The 15578-nt window shown below is 52.4% G+C and overlaps 1 protein-coding gene across 5 annotated transcripts in view; it reads right to left on the bottom strand.

Moving 5' to 3' along the window:
- The window catches only part of INTS1 (integrator complex subunit 1), a 30888-nt gene extending 18491 nt beyond the window's left edge, over positions 1–12397 (bottom strand). For 3 of the 5 annotated variants that reach the window (XM_054693555.1, XM_037506722.2, XM_054693558.1), the window contains exons 1-18: positions 12343–12397; positions 11763–11859; positions 11211–11501; positions 8612–8808; positions 8310–8447; positions 7851–8010; positions 7607–7712; positions 7295–7481; positions 7039–7184; positions 6812–6953; positions 5581–5757; positions 4824–4932; positions 4143–4263; positions 3621–3698; positions 2961–3118; positions 2175–2271; positions 849–940; positions 583–643 (exon numbers count right to left, since the gene is read on the bottom strand). In XM_054693555.1, coding sequence (XP_054549530.1) covers positions 583–643; positions 849–940; positions 2175–2271; positions 2961–3118; positions 3621–3698; positions 4143–4263; positions 4824–4932; positions 5581–5757; positions 6812–6953; positions 7039–7184; positions 7295–7481; positions 7607–7712; positions 7851–8010; positions 8310–8447; positions 8612–8808; positions 11211–11501; positions 11763–11820 — 2318 coding nt within the window. In that variant the 5' untranslated portion in view covers positions 11821–11859; positions 12343–12397. The other 2 variants (XM_054693557.1, XM_054693556.1) reach the window with 2 other exon arrangements.
- Between the last annotated feature and the right edge of the window lie 3181 nt (positions 12398–15578).

Here is a 15578-nt window from a genome sequence, read left to right as displayed (position 1 = left end):
CACATTACACAGACACATCATCCATCTGGGTGCCCAGTTGCCTTTTCTTCTAGCTCAGGAGCAAGGGTAGATGTGCACGGGTACAGTCACACCAGTTTGCGTCTGGCACTCAGGTCATGCCCGAGTCCCACGCCCACTTTATACAGGAAGTTTTCCCACTACTGACCCAGGCAGTGCTCACATGTGCGTCTGTTAAACCTATTTGGCCCGGATCCCTTGCATCTATTCCACAAACCCTCTCCAGGCCCTGGCTGCCCCACTGCAGCCTCCTCCAGTGTTACAAATCTTTCAATCTGACTTGTCTCTGATACAAGTGCAGGCTATGATAGCCCAGAAGCCCTGGAGACACCAGGGTGCTTCAGCTACTTCCTTTGCCCCACCCAGCAAGCTGGAGAGAGGGGACTAAAGCTCACAAGACAGATTCAAAAATTCAAGCCCACAAGTAAAGGAAAAATAAGAAACAGCATGGCAGAGAAGAGACTTCAAAGTGAGCCGAGCTCTAGCACTGGATCTTGTTCCTAGCAAGGATCAGGCTCTGCCCCTTTGGGAGTGTCCTGACCCAGAGCATGCAAGCAGCCTTACTTTGTCATCACCATCTCCATAAGCATCTTCAGTGTGGGGTACTCCTCCCAAGCAGCTAGGCCTAGGAGCAAGGAGATGTCAGGTGGCAGCCAGAGCACAGAGCATCCCCTTCACCCCACCCTCTGGCACCAGGCCAAGCCCAAGACCCACCCAGCCACTTCCAAGTTCTTAATCCTGTCCCAACCAGACTCTCTCCCAGGTCCTGACAAACAAGACGCCCCAAAAGAAGAATGATTAGCACCCATGAGGTAGCCAAGGAGGCTCACCAATGTTCTCCGGGTTGAAGGCAGCAACAACCAGCAGCAGGGGCCAAGCCTTCCAGTAGAGGGTGGAGATAGCAAGATTTGGAGGCTGATACCTGAAATGCAAGGGCACTGAAACTCATGTTTGGCCAAGCTCAGGCATGACAATAATTAATCCAAGGCCAGGAGACAGTAGCACAGAAAGACTTTAGCGTCTGCTTTAATAAAGATCATACTGTCCTTATCTGTGCCTCAGTAATACCTCTTCTCTCCAGTGACACACGTGCCCAGGAATTGCACACACTGTAACCAGGAGTGCTGAGAGTCTAGCCCAGGGCACACTGCCAGGCCCACGTTACAGCTCTGAGGCCCTGCACAGTCACTTACCTTTCTCTCTGTTTTGCACCTACAAAATGGGAACAAAGGCAATTACAGTAACAAATGTTTGATTAAAACTAGCTCTCATTCTCTGTTTTACATCAGAAAACCAGGAACAGTCCAGGTTTTCCACCAATATGTAGTTGTGATAATATATGAAAATCACATATTGCAACTGCAGTTGCAATATATGAAACAAAAGACAGTTACTAGAGAGAATGAGAGCGTCAGTCCCTTTCTCTCACATACTGACTTGGAAACATGTGTAAATAGGCTGTCAAGTGAAAAACATCAAGCTGGGAAATACAGGCATACACTAGCAATCCAAAAAAAGAAATACAGACATCAATTTCACTTATAACACACTTACAAGAGCATCAAGTACTTAGGTATAAACTTAACGGAAGAAATGCAAAATTTAGCTAGTAAGAACTACAAAACATTCTTGAAACAAATTAAAGATCTAAATGAATGGAAAACATCTCATGTTCACGGACTGGTATTTTATCTCGTTAACAAAATAACAGTTCCCAAACTGATCTATATACTCACTACAATCCCCACCAAAATCCCACTTTTTTCTGGAAATTGATAAGCTTACCCTAACACTTATATAAAAATACAAGAATCCCGAAGAACCAAAACAATCTTAAAACGTTGTTTTCAAGATTAGACTCAAGCTTCCCATTTTAAAACTTAGCATCTCAAAAAAAGTGGGCAAGAAAACTGAGCATAAACTTATCTAAAGAAATGCAGTGTGCACTAAACACAGAAAGAGAACCCATGAGACACTGAAAAGAGAACGGGGCAAGCTCACTGAACCAGCAATGGTGGGACAGAGCCTCAGGCCAGTCAATGACCAGCCAGGCCTCTTGGGTGTCTATGGACAGGCTCTCAAGAGCTATCCTGTGGGGAGGTCAGGGAGCAGAGAACTGGTGGGACAGAGGAAGTCCTATTGGGGGATGTGCTTACCCTGGGGGGAGCTGAATGTTCTCCGGATGGTGGTAGGTGCACAGGTTCAGCACAGCATCAATCAACTGGATCCTCTCCACCTTCAGAACTTCTACATCTACAGCAGGGCCCACACAAATGCCCGGAAGGCCATCAGACTCACTCATTGAACATCGGGGCACAGAAATTTGGGGCTGTGGGATGCCAGAGAGCAACATGACTGGGGCTGTGCTCTCCAAAAGCTGAAGGGCAGGATGGGAGACTGACCCCCATTACAAGACAGGATGCAGATGACATGCAATCAGCATACCTCGTGGGAGGTGGGGGTAGCTTCTGATCTGTTCTGGGGAAACTGAAGCAAGTTTTCACCTTGTAGCATCTGAGCTAGGTTTTAGGGAGCAGTGGGGATCGTCAGGGAGAGTAGCACAGCCAGGGAAGAGCAGATCTTGAGAACACAGTTATATTATAGAATCACACACAGCTAGGATCAAGGGCAAGGTAAGCTCTCATCACACTGGGTCTTGGCCCTAAGCTAAGAGCTCAGATCCTGGCCCACCAGCCGGGACAGTGATCCTAAACATGGTAACGCTCTATTTATTGTCACTGGGGCAGCCCTTTAAAGAGGAAACAGATAGATGTACTGGACTAGTCAACCACATGGAGAAACAGCATGGGGACAGGAAGGCAACAGCCCAATTCCCAAATGCAGAGGTTAGTTGGAGACAGAAAACAGGGCCCAAGATAGGGCTGAGGCTAGGCTGCAGGGCCTAGGAGAGGAAGCCAGACAAAGACCCCAGGGAACCTTACCATCCGCCTGCACAGCCGCAGCTCGCTTCACTAGGTGGTCAGCCAGCTCCATGGCATCAGCGGGGCCGAGTGGGAGCTCCCGGGACAGCCCAATGACCAGGATTCGCATAAGCGTGTCTTCCAGGATGGGCACCTCCGAACAGAGGCGGAGAAAGAAGCTGTGGGCAGCAGGAAAGGTTGGTTTAGTAGGGTAACCCAAGCTGGCAGGTGCCTCCTGAGCAGGGCTGGGCCACAGTGCCAAGCTCCAGCTGGTTAAGGGAGGGCAGCACCTGCCTACTCCCATGGGTGCTAGTTCCTAATGCTTTCAAGGATGAGGTTCTGCCATCCCAGAGAGGATGAAGATGCTGGCCTCTGGAGGCTCAGAGCCAGGAAATAAGCAAAGTGTCACCATCAAAACCCGAAACAGCGGTATGAGGAGGGCAGAGGTGAGCAAGCTAGGTTGGCAGTAGGACCCCAAGGTGGGACAGATGGGAACAATTTTCCAGCGGTCAGGGGTAGGGTGGTGCCAGGCTGGGGGAGGCCGAGTCCTGACACTGGCCGGGGGAGGAAGGACATTGTGTGTTTGGCTGTCTGGAAGAAAGGAGCAGGCACGCAGAGGTTTGGAGACATTCCACAGACAGGTATCCCATAGACACAGAGTCAGCGGCAACAGGTGCTCACTTGCGGTCACTCTCAGGTGGCCAGTTGTCCCACTTGTAGTAGGTCTCGGGCTGTTCTGTAAAAAGCACCTTGTGGAGGCTGTGGAGGGGGAGAAAGGTTGTTAGGGAGCAGGTATCCAGGGACCCTCCACCCTCTGTCCCCAGAAAGGCTTTACAAACTCAGAAGCAGCTAGTTCTGAAGCAGGACCACCTAATTCCTAACCACCAAGTCCCCATAACAGCAATCCTCTTTGGGGACGTTGCACAAAACCTGTCTAAGAAGGGACACCCCAGCAAGGTAGGACCTCACCTCCACCCCCTCTCCAAAGGAAAACTCTGCTTGGGATTCTGACACCCATTCAGGACAATCCAGTGTCCCAAGGCAAGAAGACAATGGCACCTCTGGCTCTTCAGAGGCTGATGCTTATATCTGGAGGTGACAGGCCCATCCTGCAAACCCCATCACTCATTGTGAGTCAGCACAGGGAAGTAACTGCTTGTTTTTCCCCAAAGCCATCCAAGCAGAAGGACATGCAGTCTGTACCAGTGCACGTAATCCTTAGGGGCAAGTTTGCTGATAGAGGGGACGACAGTGTGGAGCCACCAGACAGCATCCCGCTGGATCGCCGCAATCTGGTTCTGGAAGGAGCGCAGCACCTCAAGGTCTGAAAGGGACAGGATGGGCAGGTTTAATGGTGTGCCTGTGCAGCAACACTCTCAAGAGTCTGGTCCATGGCCACATACAGGGAGGGAGGAACATGAATGTTACAAGGAGTAAGAGGGAGGAGAAATGAAATCCCAAGTAATTCATGCCGGCCAATCAGCTGAAGGGCCTGCAGCCACACCTCCAGGGCGAGAAACTGAACAAAACAGGCCAATTTCAACACCAGCTCCTTTCTTCTTCCTACACTTTACTGAAGGGCCACCAAGCCTGAAATGCCCCACAAAAGGCGCAAGAATTCAGGTGAACACATGACCCGTCAGCAAACAGTGCTGAGCCAGGAGTGGGTGCTCTAGCCCAGATGGGCAGGACAGGAAACAGACTGGTAGAGCCTCCTTAGTCTCTAGGAGCTGTGCCCCTTCCCTGTCCTATTCCCAGGCCTCCGGGGGAGGATTGGCAGGTGGGGATGACTTAAAGCCCTGGGAACCTACTGCCACCAGGCCTGTCCCCCTGTTGTCTGAGACAGGACCCCTGAGCAGAGTACAGCTTATTCCAGATCCTTACTTTTTTTCTCTCCTTTGTCCCAGGCAATGCCGGCCTCCTTCACCTGGGCTGTGATGCCCAGCATCATGGATACAGCCAGAATATCTGTGATATGCACCACAAACCGCTCCTGCAAGGACAATAGGGTTTGTGTTCTAGAAGGGTCTATACCTAGAGGCTTTCTCAGGTCCCCAGCACATAAACAGACAGTATAGGAGGATGTGAGTCTAGAGAGAACCCACCACTGTGCCAGGGCAGGGCCAAACAAGAGCAAAGTTTGGTCAGGCCACAGGAAGAGTGTTCAGTCAACAGAGTCTACCCACTCGAGAAGCAGACCACCATACCAGGCCACCTGCCAACTCATCTGCTTGACGGTCAGGATCCTGTACAACCAGCGTCCACTCCTTTGTAGTGTCATCTCCCAGTGCCTTCCGATTCTTAAATCTCCCCAGAGCAAATGCCTGCCCCTCCATTAGCTGTGCCCGTTCTGCCTCCCGATTCATGCCATCTCCTCAGCCACCTCAGAAACTCTGGCAACAACTCTGCCCCCATCTCCACACCAGCCTGGAGGCTGCTGATTCCCTTAGGGGCACCAGGCAGTCCCTCCTCAGTCCTCAAGCAGAATAGCGCCCACCTTCCCTCTGGGGTTGATTGTTGTGCATAAGCCCAGCACAACACACATGGCATGGGGAGATGACAGCCACACACAAGTGTATGACCAGAGGGAGGAAAGCCTACACACCACCACCAAGTTGTGGGGGTAGGAAGGCCAAAACACCTTGAACTCCATTTCCAGGTACTGGGGCTCCTTGCGCTCTTGCATGAGTCCAAGGCAGAAGGCCTGGAAATTGATCTCATGCTTGGTCTGTTTGATGATCTCCCGGAGCAGGGCCCGGGAAGCGCGGAGGTAGTCGTCCTTGTTGGTCAGCAGGTCCTGGAACACCATGGCCAGGAACTAGGGCACAAAGAGAGCACAGTGTTGAGCTGCAGGAACCATGCCCTCTGGGACTGCACCACTCACCACCAGCCTCCATCCTGTCCCAGGTCTGCTGTCAGAGAGCCCTGCACAAAGTCTTCCCAGAATCTTTCCAGAAAAATCCCCAAACGCACAGGCGGGCACTTGAGCACTTGACTGTATTGTCTTTCACATGGCTGAGATCTACTGTTCCCAGACAACAGCCCTCTAAGGACAGTAGGAGCTACAATCTTCTTTAACTCTGAGCAGCTGGCACAAGGGGAGCAAGTTCTTGTTAGCTATGGGCACAGATGAACACTGGTTTTGGGAGGGTGTGCACTCAATTCCCGGTCCCAAAACTGCAGGGAGAAACAAGGTGGCCTAGATCCCACCCACCCCCAGCTCAAACTGGGCAACCTTGACTAAACCCTGGGCTCCAAGACAACAGAGGGCTGAGCAAGAGGCCCAGTCCCATGTTTACCTTGGTGTTTCACACACGGCTGAGCTGCTGAGTCTAGTCTATGTTAACAGCAATAGCGCTGTTCTCTTCAGGAGAAACCTTGAATCTAAGGGACTTACTCTTAGAGTTGGGGTGTGAAGGCAAGTACCAAGGGGGCAAAGAGACACCTGCTTCATTTCGGAAAGACAGCCACTCAGAAAGGCTAGACCTGACTCAGTCTGAAAACTGGCAGATTTTTAAGGGCTCGGTGCTGCTTCTGAACTTTAGTTTCTAAGAAAGATGTCATGTATCATGGATGGACCCACTCTCGAAGTCAAATTCAAATGTTTCATAAGCTCTTTGGGGCACAGGCTATCCCCACCTTCCAAGTCCCTCTACCACACAGCAACACACCACCCAGCTGTACCCAAACACCCAGCACTGCAGATGATGCCACGTGCTCCTCCCCAACCTGAGTGCAACTTGGAGGTCTCTTTGGCTTGAGACCAGTCCCCTCAACTAAGGGCTGCTCAAGTGGCAGCCACGAGTGCAGAAGGGGCTGCCAGTAAGCTCCCACCACAAGATGGCAAGGCTGCCAGGAGTTGAGTTGCCTACCTTTGGTGCCAACTCCGAGCTGTGCTGCAACACAGTATAGAGGATCTGCATGTTGTTTGGGTTCCGGGCATTGGAAAGTTCATTGAAAATCACAAACTTGATGGTGGTGCCCAGGTTGTCCTTGTGTGCATTCAGCAGCTCCCTGAACACAAGCCAAGCAAATGGAGAGTTGGCACAAGACCGGGCCACCACCACAGCCACCCGTGGCCTTCCTTCCTGGGCCTCACCTGACACAGAGCATGTAGTGATTGAGGAGGACTTTGGGCTTGAGACGGATTTTGATCAGGTGGGAAATAACATCCATGTCCTCGGAGCCATGGGTATTGCAGTTCATGCAGACAGACATCAGCAAGTCCTGGGCTGGCCTGGTGAGCTGAGGGTAGGCCAGGGAGCTGAGGGTAGGCCAGGATAGGCCTCAGCACCCCCAGGAGTCAAAGGGTGACACCATGTGCCCCACAGGGTACAGCACACCCCTGTGCTCACCTTGGGGTTCTGCAGCCACATCTCCAGCTTCTGCACCGTCATGAGCCGCACTTCCTTATACCCGCAGGTGGAAGTGAGGAGCCGCAGGAGGTTCCGTGAGACATTGTCAATGGGCTGGCGCCGGTTGAGCTGGTCCCGGAGCATGTCCAGAACATACTCCTCCACACTCTCCGTGAGCTCATCATACCTAGGCCAGCGGGGGGCAAAGGAGGAAGAAAGGAGGGAAGGAAGGGGGCAGGCAGACAGAGAGGCCCACCCACCCACCTCCCAGCCACGTTCACACTGCGCTGGAGGGGAGTGCGGCACACCTACCTGGGCATGAGCTGGCCCTCCTGCTCAGGACTGAGCTTCTCCTCGGCGATCAGCAGCTCCGTCTGGCTGTCTTCCTCCTCAGTGAGGGAGGGGTGAGGGCTGTTCCCTGCAGACCCAGCACCTCATGAGCACCCACCTCATGAGCAACAATGTCGACACCAGGCTCCCAAGACAGGGGTGAGCCCAGTTCTTCCCTTCACACTGGCAACCCCATCCTCTCTCCAGCCCACTCCAAATCTCTCACCTGCACTCAGTTCTCCTCCACTGCGCCCCACCTCCCCCTGAAGGAGCATGCTCTTGGGGGGCATCTTGGTGTTGAATGCTGTCTGGATATTGTCGACGAACGTCTTGCAGTGCGGGCTGTCCACCCAGATCCGCTCCCCCAGGGAGTCTTCGATGTACACCTGCGTGAATGACAGAAGACCATACCTGCAGCCCACAGGCTGGCGGCTCACTCCTGCCTGTCCCCAAGCTGAGCTATGATAAGGAACAAGATGATTGCTTCCCCAAACAATCTTAGCTTTCCAGAAGGGGGCTTTCCAGGAGGACACTTCAGTAACCAGTGCAGGTGAAACAAGTGGCAGTCCTCTGCAGAGGGCACATTCAGCAGCTTCTGACCATCCTAGGGGTCCAGTTATCTGCCCTCCCTCTCTTTGACCCAATGCAGTGTCCTCACCAAGGCTCTCAGGAGAGGCAGACTCACCTTGACAAAAATCTCAGGCCAGTTCTCATCCTCCTCATATGCAGCCATAAGGAGATTACAGGCCAGCACAGATACCAGACTGTTCCCCTTGGCCTTGAAATTGATGGAGGCGTCGCGCCGAAGGAGGCTACAGAGAGCCTGCAAGGATTGGCACAGGTCACCAGGGGAACCCTCGCCCACACAAGGGCAAACCAGTGTGCCTCCAGCAGAGGTCACGAGGGAGGGAAAAGACAGAGCCAAGGGTCTGTTCACAATTCCCATCCTCCTCCCCAGGACAGAGGAAGGAGACACCCCGTCCTCACCTCGATGACACCCTCTGTGGCAAAAATGTTGGGTTTGATTTTGGCCAGGTACATGAGACTTAGGTACAGGGTGCTGTCGGGCTTGGCTCGGGTGACCTTCAGCTGCTTCACAGCCCCACACAGCACTCCCTCGATCCTGTCGTCATTGCCTTCTAACTCCGCAGCTTCGATCTCATCCAGCAGCACTGTGGGCGGGACTGGCCGGCACAGAGAGGCCCGATCAGAGTGGCAGCCAGAGCAGACTGCCTGAGGACACCCTCAAAGCCACAGGACAAGCCAACCATCTAAATCCCAGAAGCAGGTCCCAGTTGTGCCACAGCTGACCAGTCTCCGAGGACTGCACAGTGACAGCTGCGGTAGGAAGAGGGCAGGGTTGCCACCATTCAAAATGACCAAGAGAATTATGGGCTGCACAGGACAGACCATGTGGCCTGTGTGCTGACCTGTCACTCCAGATCCTTTCCTGCATCCCTAGAGTTATCTGCCCCCCTGCAACACATTTACTTTTCTACAGATTGCTCCATTTTTAGCTAAGTTTTCAAATTAATAGGAACAATGCCATTGGTAAGCTTCCTTTTCTCTCGTAATTGTGCCAGGTTCCTTGACACTCTCGCTAATGCAGCTCATGATGCCTCTTTCTCTCTTTCCGGGAATCTTTAAGTCTTTGCAAAGAACACACTTTGGGTTTTTAGTCTCTTCCCTGTGGTGGTAACTTCTGCTCTGATTTTCAGTATTTCTTCCACCCACTTTCTCTGGTTTAATGAGGGTCCTCCTTCAGCTAGACCTTAGCCCACTCACCCTCCATAACAAGAAACACCTGCTTCTCTGTGTGCCCGCCCCCGCCCCCCATACTCTGCTCTATCACACCGCTCTTTATGGTGTCACTGTCCAAGTCTAGAGATTTCCGAATTTATACTGTTTCCTTCTTTGACCCAAGTTTTTTAGGATTGTTTTTAAATATCCAAACATGTGGAGAGAGTGTTGTTACTAGTTTTTAACTTAACTGTACCAAGGACAGAGAATTTGATGTTTACCAAACACTTCCCAGGAAACAAATGGGCAGACAATAGACTGGAATTATCACAGACCCTGGCCTGGACAAGATTCCAAATGCCAGATAAAACTGGCCAAATCTAAGTCTTTTCTTTATCCTGCTGAAAGTGTCTGTGAAGTACTTTATTGCTTAGAATATGCTTTTCAAAACCAGATCTCATTTAATCTTCCCCAAAACTTTAAGGGAAAGGATACTAAAAAACGAAGCCCAGCAAATAATCAAGAGAACATGGCCCAAGTTGGGGCCTCCCCCACAATGGCTTTCACCGTTCACCAAGTGAGGGCCCTTCAACCTGAGGTCTGTGGACACCAACTTGACTCACCTCCCAAAGCATAGCACCAGCGATGTCCCCTGCTCTGCCACCCCAGGGCTCCCTACCACCAAATGAACCAAGTTCAGCACCCTGCCCAGCACCTAGCCTAGGTTCTGGCCACTGCATGCTGCCCATGTTTAGCCTGCTCCCTCGGCACAGTTCCATCCCCAGAATGTCCAGCTCTACTGAGCACTTCTTCAACATCCTTGTCTGCCTTTCAAAATCCTGTCCACTCTTTAAGACCCAGCCTCCTACCACTACCCTGCTCTACTCCAGTGCCGTCACATGAGAACCTCTACCTTCGACATCTGGATCTGGGTTGATATTTAACAGGCATGATCCACCTATGGTGGAGCCATCAGAAGTAATCAGTCGAAGAAAATGCAGTCAGAAGGAGCAATTTCAGCTGCATACAGAATGGAAAGCTGTTTTGTAAAGAGAGGAATTACAGCTGAGTTTTGTATTTCTCTTTAAAATTGTTGTATTATTCTTTTAACTAAAATAAAAAGAAAGGAGGTAAATGTTTCACTGGGAAGAGAGGATGAACAGAAACCAAATGCCCTCATCACAGGTAGAGAGAACCCACTAGAATATGCTGTCCCTCAGAACAAGGGTTGGGTCTGTCACAGTTGACATTTTATCCCCAATGCTCAGAAAAGAGCCTATCAAAAAGATGAACTGAACAAAGGAGTGGAACAGCCCCCACAGAACAGTAGCTAGCAGTTCCCAGGAATGCATCCACTTGCACAGCTCCTCCCCAGATGAGGGCAGAACTGGGGAGCAAAGACACCCACTAACCCCCAACCCCACCCCACACAGCACCTTCTAGTTGCTGAAGCCCTGGCACACAGTATAGCTTGCATCTCTGTAACCGGTAAGAACCCGGAGTATTATTTCATTTCAACCTCCACAAAGAAAGCCATGAGGCTTGCTGGAGGGACATGCCAATGTCAGAGCTTTTTCTTGCCATGTGGCAGCAGTCTCAGACCCAGTGCTGTGCCCGCCCCCACCAACCTCCCCGGGTTATACTGTACTCCTCTATCCCCATCACTAGTTGAGCAGAGGCACCTGCAGAAGCGCTTCCAAGAACAAACTCACAGATAACTTCTCGCATTCTCCGCAGAACTCAAAGTATCCAATGATGCCAAGTCTGGAAGAGGCACTTACCAAAGCCCTAGTGGACTGACAAGCTGTGGGTACGTTCTCTGGGAAGGTGCAGGAACTGACTTTACCTTCAATTGGGACCACAGACGGCTCCTTAATTGAGGGGGAGATAGCTCGTTTTTCTGCCACTGCAGCCTCAGCCAGGCGTCCCAGGGCACTCAGAGGAGGGGTGGAGGAGAGCTTGGGGCGTTTGGTGAGGCCTGTCAGGGCCGAGGCACCAGCCAAAGCAGCTGCAGCATCCCGCTTGCGCTCTGAAGGCAGCCCAGAAGGGGCAGGCTTCAGCAGGGTGGAGGCTGTCTTTGATTCATTGGCTTGACCCTTTGAGCCCAGAGCAATGAAGTCTCCTGGTGGAGGGTGTCCTGCAGAGAAGGGGAGCAGAGAAGTTTGTTGGTTTTCTTTTTTTTTTAAAGATTTTTTTTATTTACTTATGCATACAACAAACAACTGGGGTACAGACCAGAGGTACAGAATGTGGGGGGTGAGAGGATTCACCAGAGACTCCCAGAACCACCCAGGGTCAAGCACTATGTTTCCAGAACCAGATCCTAGAAACAGCATTCTCTGGCTCAGTAGTGAGATTGGAAAGCCCCTGAAGCACACCACAGGGAAAAGATACACACCTGAAGGCTTAGCCGCAGCACTGGGCCTGCGGACAGTGGTGGGCTTGGCCCGATTCATCCTGTGCCTTCCGCGCACTGCTTCTCGCTGATGTGTCACCTGAGAAGACCAGCACCGAGTCAATTTCATTCAATAACTCATTCATTTGTCCCTTTACCCCTGAGGGCCTGGGAGGTCTAGGGACTGGGGTGCCTGGAGTTTGGAAACCTGGGGGTACGAGGGGTGGGGGCCTGGGTACCCTGGGGGCCTAGAAGTCTGGGGTCTGAGGTCTGGTACAGAAAGACACCTTGGATTCAACATCTGAAGGCCAGGGTGAACTGGGAGCCTGGAGGCCTAGGGATCTGGAGTTCTGGAGGCTGGAGTCGGGAGATCTGAATGTCTGGGGGCGGGGAGGGGAGAGGGGGTGGTCTAGGAATCCAGGGGTCTGGAGCACTGGAGATTGGCAACAAATTGGGCCTGACCCTATCAGCGCAGAGGTTCCCAAAAGGGGCCTACGATCCCCCGGCCAGACCCGCTCGAAGTCACGGAGCGTGTCGGCAGAGGGTCTCAGAGGAACCGGACATCCATACCCTCCCTACTCACCTCCCGCCCATCGCGGCTGGCTCCCGGCCGCCGCCTCTGCCACCCCGGAAGTGGAAACCGACACCGCTACATTCAGGCCCCAACTTCCGGAACCACCGGCAGCAAAACAGTGGCGGGGGGGGGGGGGGGGAGGCCATCGAAGGTGCCTGCGAGCTGTCTGCAGCGCCCTCTGGCGGCTGGAGGCCGGCAGGGCCTCGTTCCATTTAGGTTCCGATAACCAGGGGAATGGTCGTGGTCACCTTCTTCTTTGCAGGAGAGGCTGATCTTGTTGCAGATGAGACGGACGTTATTTAAGTGGATGTGTTCACTCAGCCATCGGGATTCTAATCCACACGTGTTGGAGCTTCAGTCCTGCTCTCTCGTTTCCCCACCCCGTGGCAGGTTCGGGCAGTCACGGGAGTGGAGGGCTAGGAGGGAGTCCAGGGGCCAGGGAGTAGACATACTTTGGACAAAATCAAGAGGGACTCTCCAACTGCGGCCTGCTCCTCGAGGGCTTGGAGGCCTGGTACCCTCATCAAATGCTGAATCGAAGATGTACATCTGAATCTGTGTCTTTTCACCTGCACTATGGATTGTTGTAATAGGGACAAAGCTCTTACAAACCAAGTCTTTATGATGGCAAGGGATTCCACCAGTCTTTCATAGTGAGGTCTCCTCTTTCCCTCCTCACTTCAGGGGTCTTTGCACCATCCCAGGCCTTAGTGTTAGGGGGAACAGGATGTCCTAAAGCTAATTCCATACAGGCTTTGTGGACTCCACCCCCACCCCAGGCCAAAGCCAAAGACACTGGGAACTCCAAATCCCATCACCACCAAAGGGAAGGTGGCTGGGACCTGAGGGTGGGGTTAAGCAGGCAAATTGGTATAAAGGCAGACACGTGGGCTTTGGAGCAGCAACCAGCCAGCTCAGAGAGTGGTTTTTGGGTTTCCAGGTCGGCGAATCGGGTAGGACGCATTAAAGACTTTATTTCCCTATTTTCTCCCTGAGTTGTACATTTTCCTTATTTCCTTTTCCCTTGTAAATAAACCTTTTATTAACCTTTTGTGTGTGCCTGTAGTGGAGTATTCATAAGCCCCTTTTAAGCGCGGGTGAGGACCCACAGCCAGGAACCCATTCAATATCGGGGCTGCTCTATAACATTAGGACCTAGGATCTTGCTACCCAGCCCTGCCACTTTTCAGGCTGGATGACTTCCTTTGAGGGCAATCTCGATGGTTCCCTATAAAGTGGAATGGCCCCAATTTGAAGGGAAAGGTGATGCATGTAAAAAAAATCAACACATTGCTAATATATCAAGTGCCTAAGAAAGGTAAATCACAGCTACTGTGGGAGGAGCTGTCATTGCTGGACATGAAAGCAGTGAATTGTTTTTACTCAGTAACTACTAGAACTGTGCACCTTGGCAAGCCTGGTGGGGGCATTAATGGGAGGAAGGTGGCACTAGGACTACCTTTCCGGGGGCCATGCGAGGATTTAAATCAGAAACCCCATAGGACATGCCCAGTGGCCCCTCCCACAGGCTGTTCTCAGTGCTGTACAGGTTCTCTTTCCTCAAGTCATGAACCACAGGCCAGGAGGCAGGCAGACATCCCAGAATGTGTCAGGCCAGCCCCTGCTCTCTCATCATGGAGAGAAACAGAGGTCAGGGATGAAGTGACCTACTGTAGGGTAAATGAAGTTAAAAATCAGGATTTTTGGGGGGGGCCTCCCCGGTGGCGCAGTGGTTGAGCACTGGGTTGCAAAGCTGCCCGCAGCCTCTGCAACGCCGGTTCTGTCCCCGGCCACTGGGTGAGGGTCCCACATGGTGCACAGACCTCTCCTGCCGCCTGCTGCTCCCCTCAGCAGTGTACTTTGTCACTCTGCCTGCTCTGCTCTCCCCTCTGGCTCTGGTGAATTCTCTCACCCTCCCGCACTTCTGACTGTACCCAGTGCTTGTATAAATAAATAAATAATCTTTTTTAAAAAAATCAGGTTTTTTTTAGTACTCTCCCGCTGTTAATGTGGATGCCTGGGGCCGAGGGGTGAGGGCACGGGGCATGCTTGCCTATCATTGTGGACACCTGAGCCCAGATAGCATGTGTGTTATTGCTCACAACTGTGCTGAGAGGCCAGGGGTAAAAGAGCAGCATCACTGCGTTGGGCTATAACCACCCTGAGGAGAGACCACGGGATGACATGAGACTGAGAATGCCAGAGAGAGGCCAGAGAAAGAGCACAGAAATTCCTGGGGGCCTGGGGAGCTCGGGGCTTGGTTGCCTGCCTGCCTCCCAGCCCCCCTCCACACCCCATGTCTGCCTCCCTGCCTGGTGTGCCTGTGTACCCGGTTCCCTGAGAGAGCATTAAAGGCCTGTAAAATCCACCGAGGGCTCCGGGACTCCATCCAGCTGCCCCAAATTGACAGTGAACCTGCCCTGTGTATGCTTGCACTACACCTACCCAAGTTACAGCGTACAGTGCACCGCCCTCCCCAACCCCCAGATAGCCAAAGTTCTGAAATAGCTCTTGAGGGAGCAGAGGGCCTTCTCAGGTCAGGGCAGGTAAACCAAGGCCTCAGTGTGGCTCCCCAGAGCTGGAGGGAGGACTGACTGCTATTTGGATTCTCAGAGCTCAGAAGCCTGAACCCCTCCAGCCCTGGGTACAAAACTGAGGCCAAGCTGGTCAAAGCTCCCACTACCTGCCTCAGGCCCCTTGGAGAAATGAAATGAGGGGTCATTGGGGTCCCAGAGCTGAGAGCAGGAGGAACTGCCGCCCAGCAGATAGAGAGAAAAGGCCACTTTCCTTGCCAGGGCTGAAGGTTTGCATTCCCACCACCCTCCCCAAATGTATATATTGAGTACTAACTCCCAAGGGATGGTGTTAGAAAGTGGGTCCTTGGGGAGGCGACTATGTCGTGAGGGTGGAACTTCATGATGGGGTTAGTGCCCTTATAAAAGGGATTGGGGACTGTAGGGTAAAGAAAATGTCAGGCTTTTCTGCCCTCCCGCCATCAGGATAGATGATGGATCCTTGTCCTAAATGCATGCCTGATGGCGGGCACCTGGAATAGGGTGTGGGCATAGGTAGATGGGATTCAGCTGAGCTAAGACTGTGCTTTTAAGGGTGGCATCACGGGGACGCCAGGAGAAGCTGAGAAAGAAGCCGATGAGAGAAGCAAAGAAGCAGAAGCAGAGAACGCCAGGGAGCCCAGATAGAGTGAGGACTTGCTGGGGGCTGGGAGGCCTACCAGCCTCCTGGCC

Source organism: Talpa occidentalis, unplaced genomic scaffold (assembly GCF_014898055.3).
Source record: "Talpa occidentalis isolate TD23 unplaced genomic scaffold, MPIMG_talOcc4v2.1 talOcc4.12, whole genome shotgun sequence".
NCBI classification, from domain to species: Eukaryota; Metazoa; Chordata; class Mammalia; order Eulipotyphla; family Talpidae; genus Talpa; species Talpa occidentalis.
The sequence above is the reverse complement of the archived record's forward strand: the minus strand, read 5'-3'. Positions and strand labels throughout refer to the sequence as shown.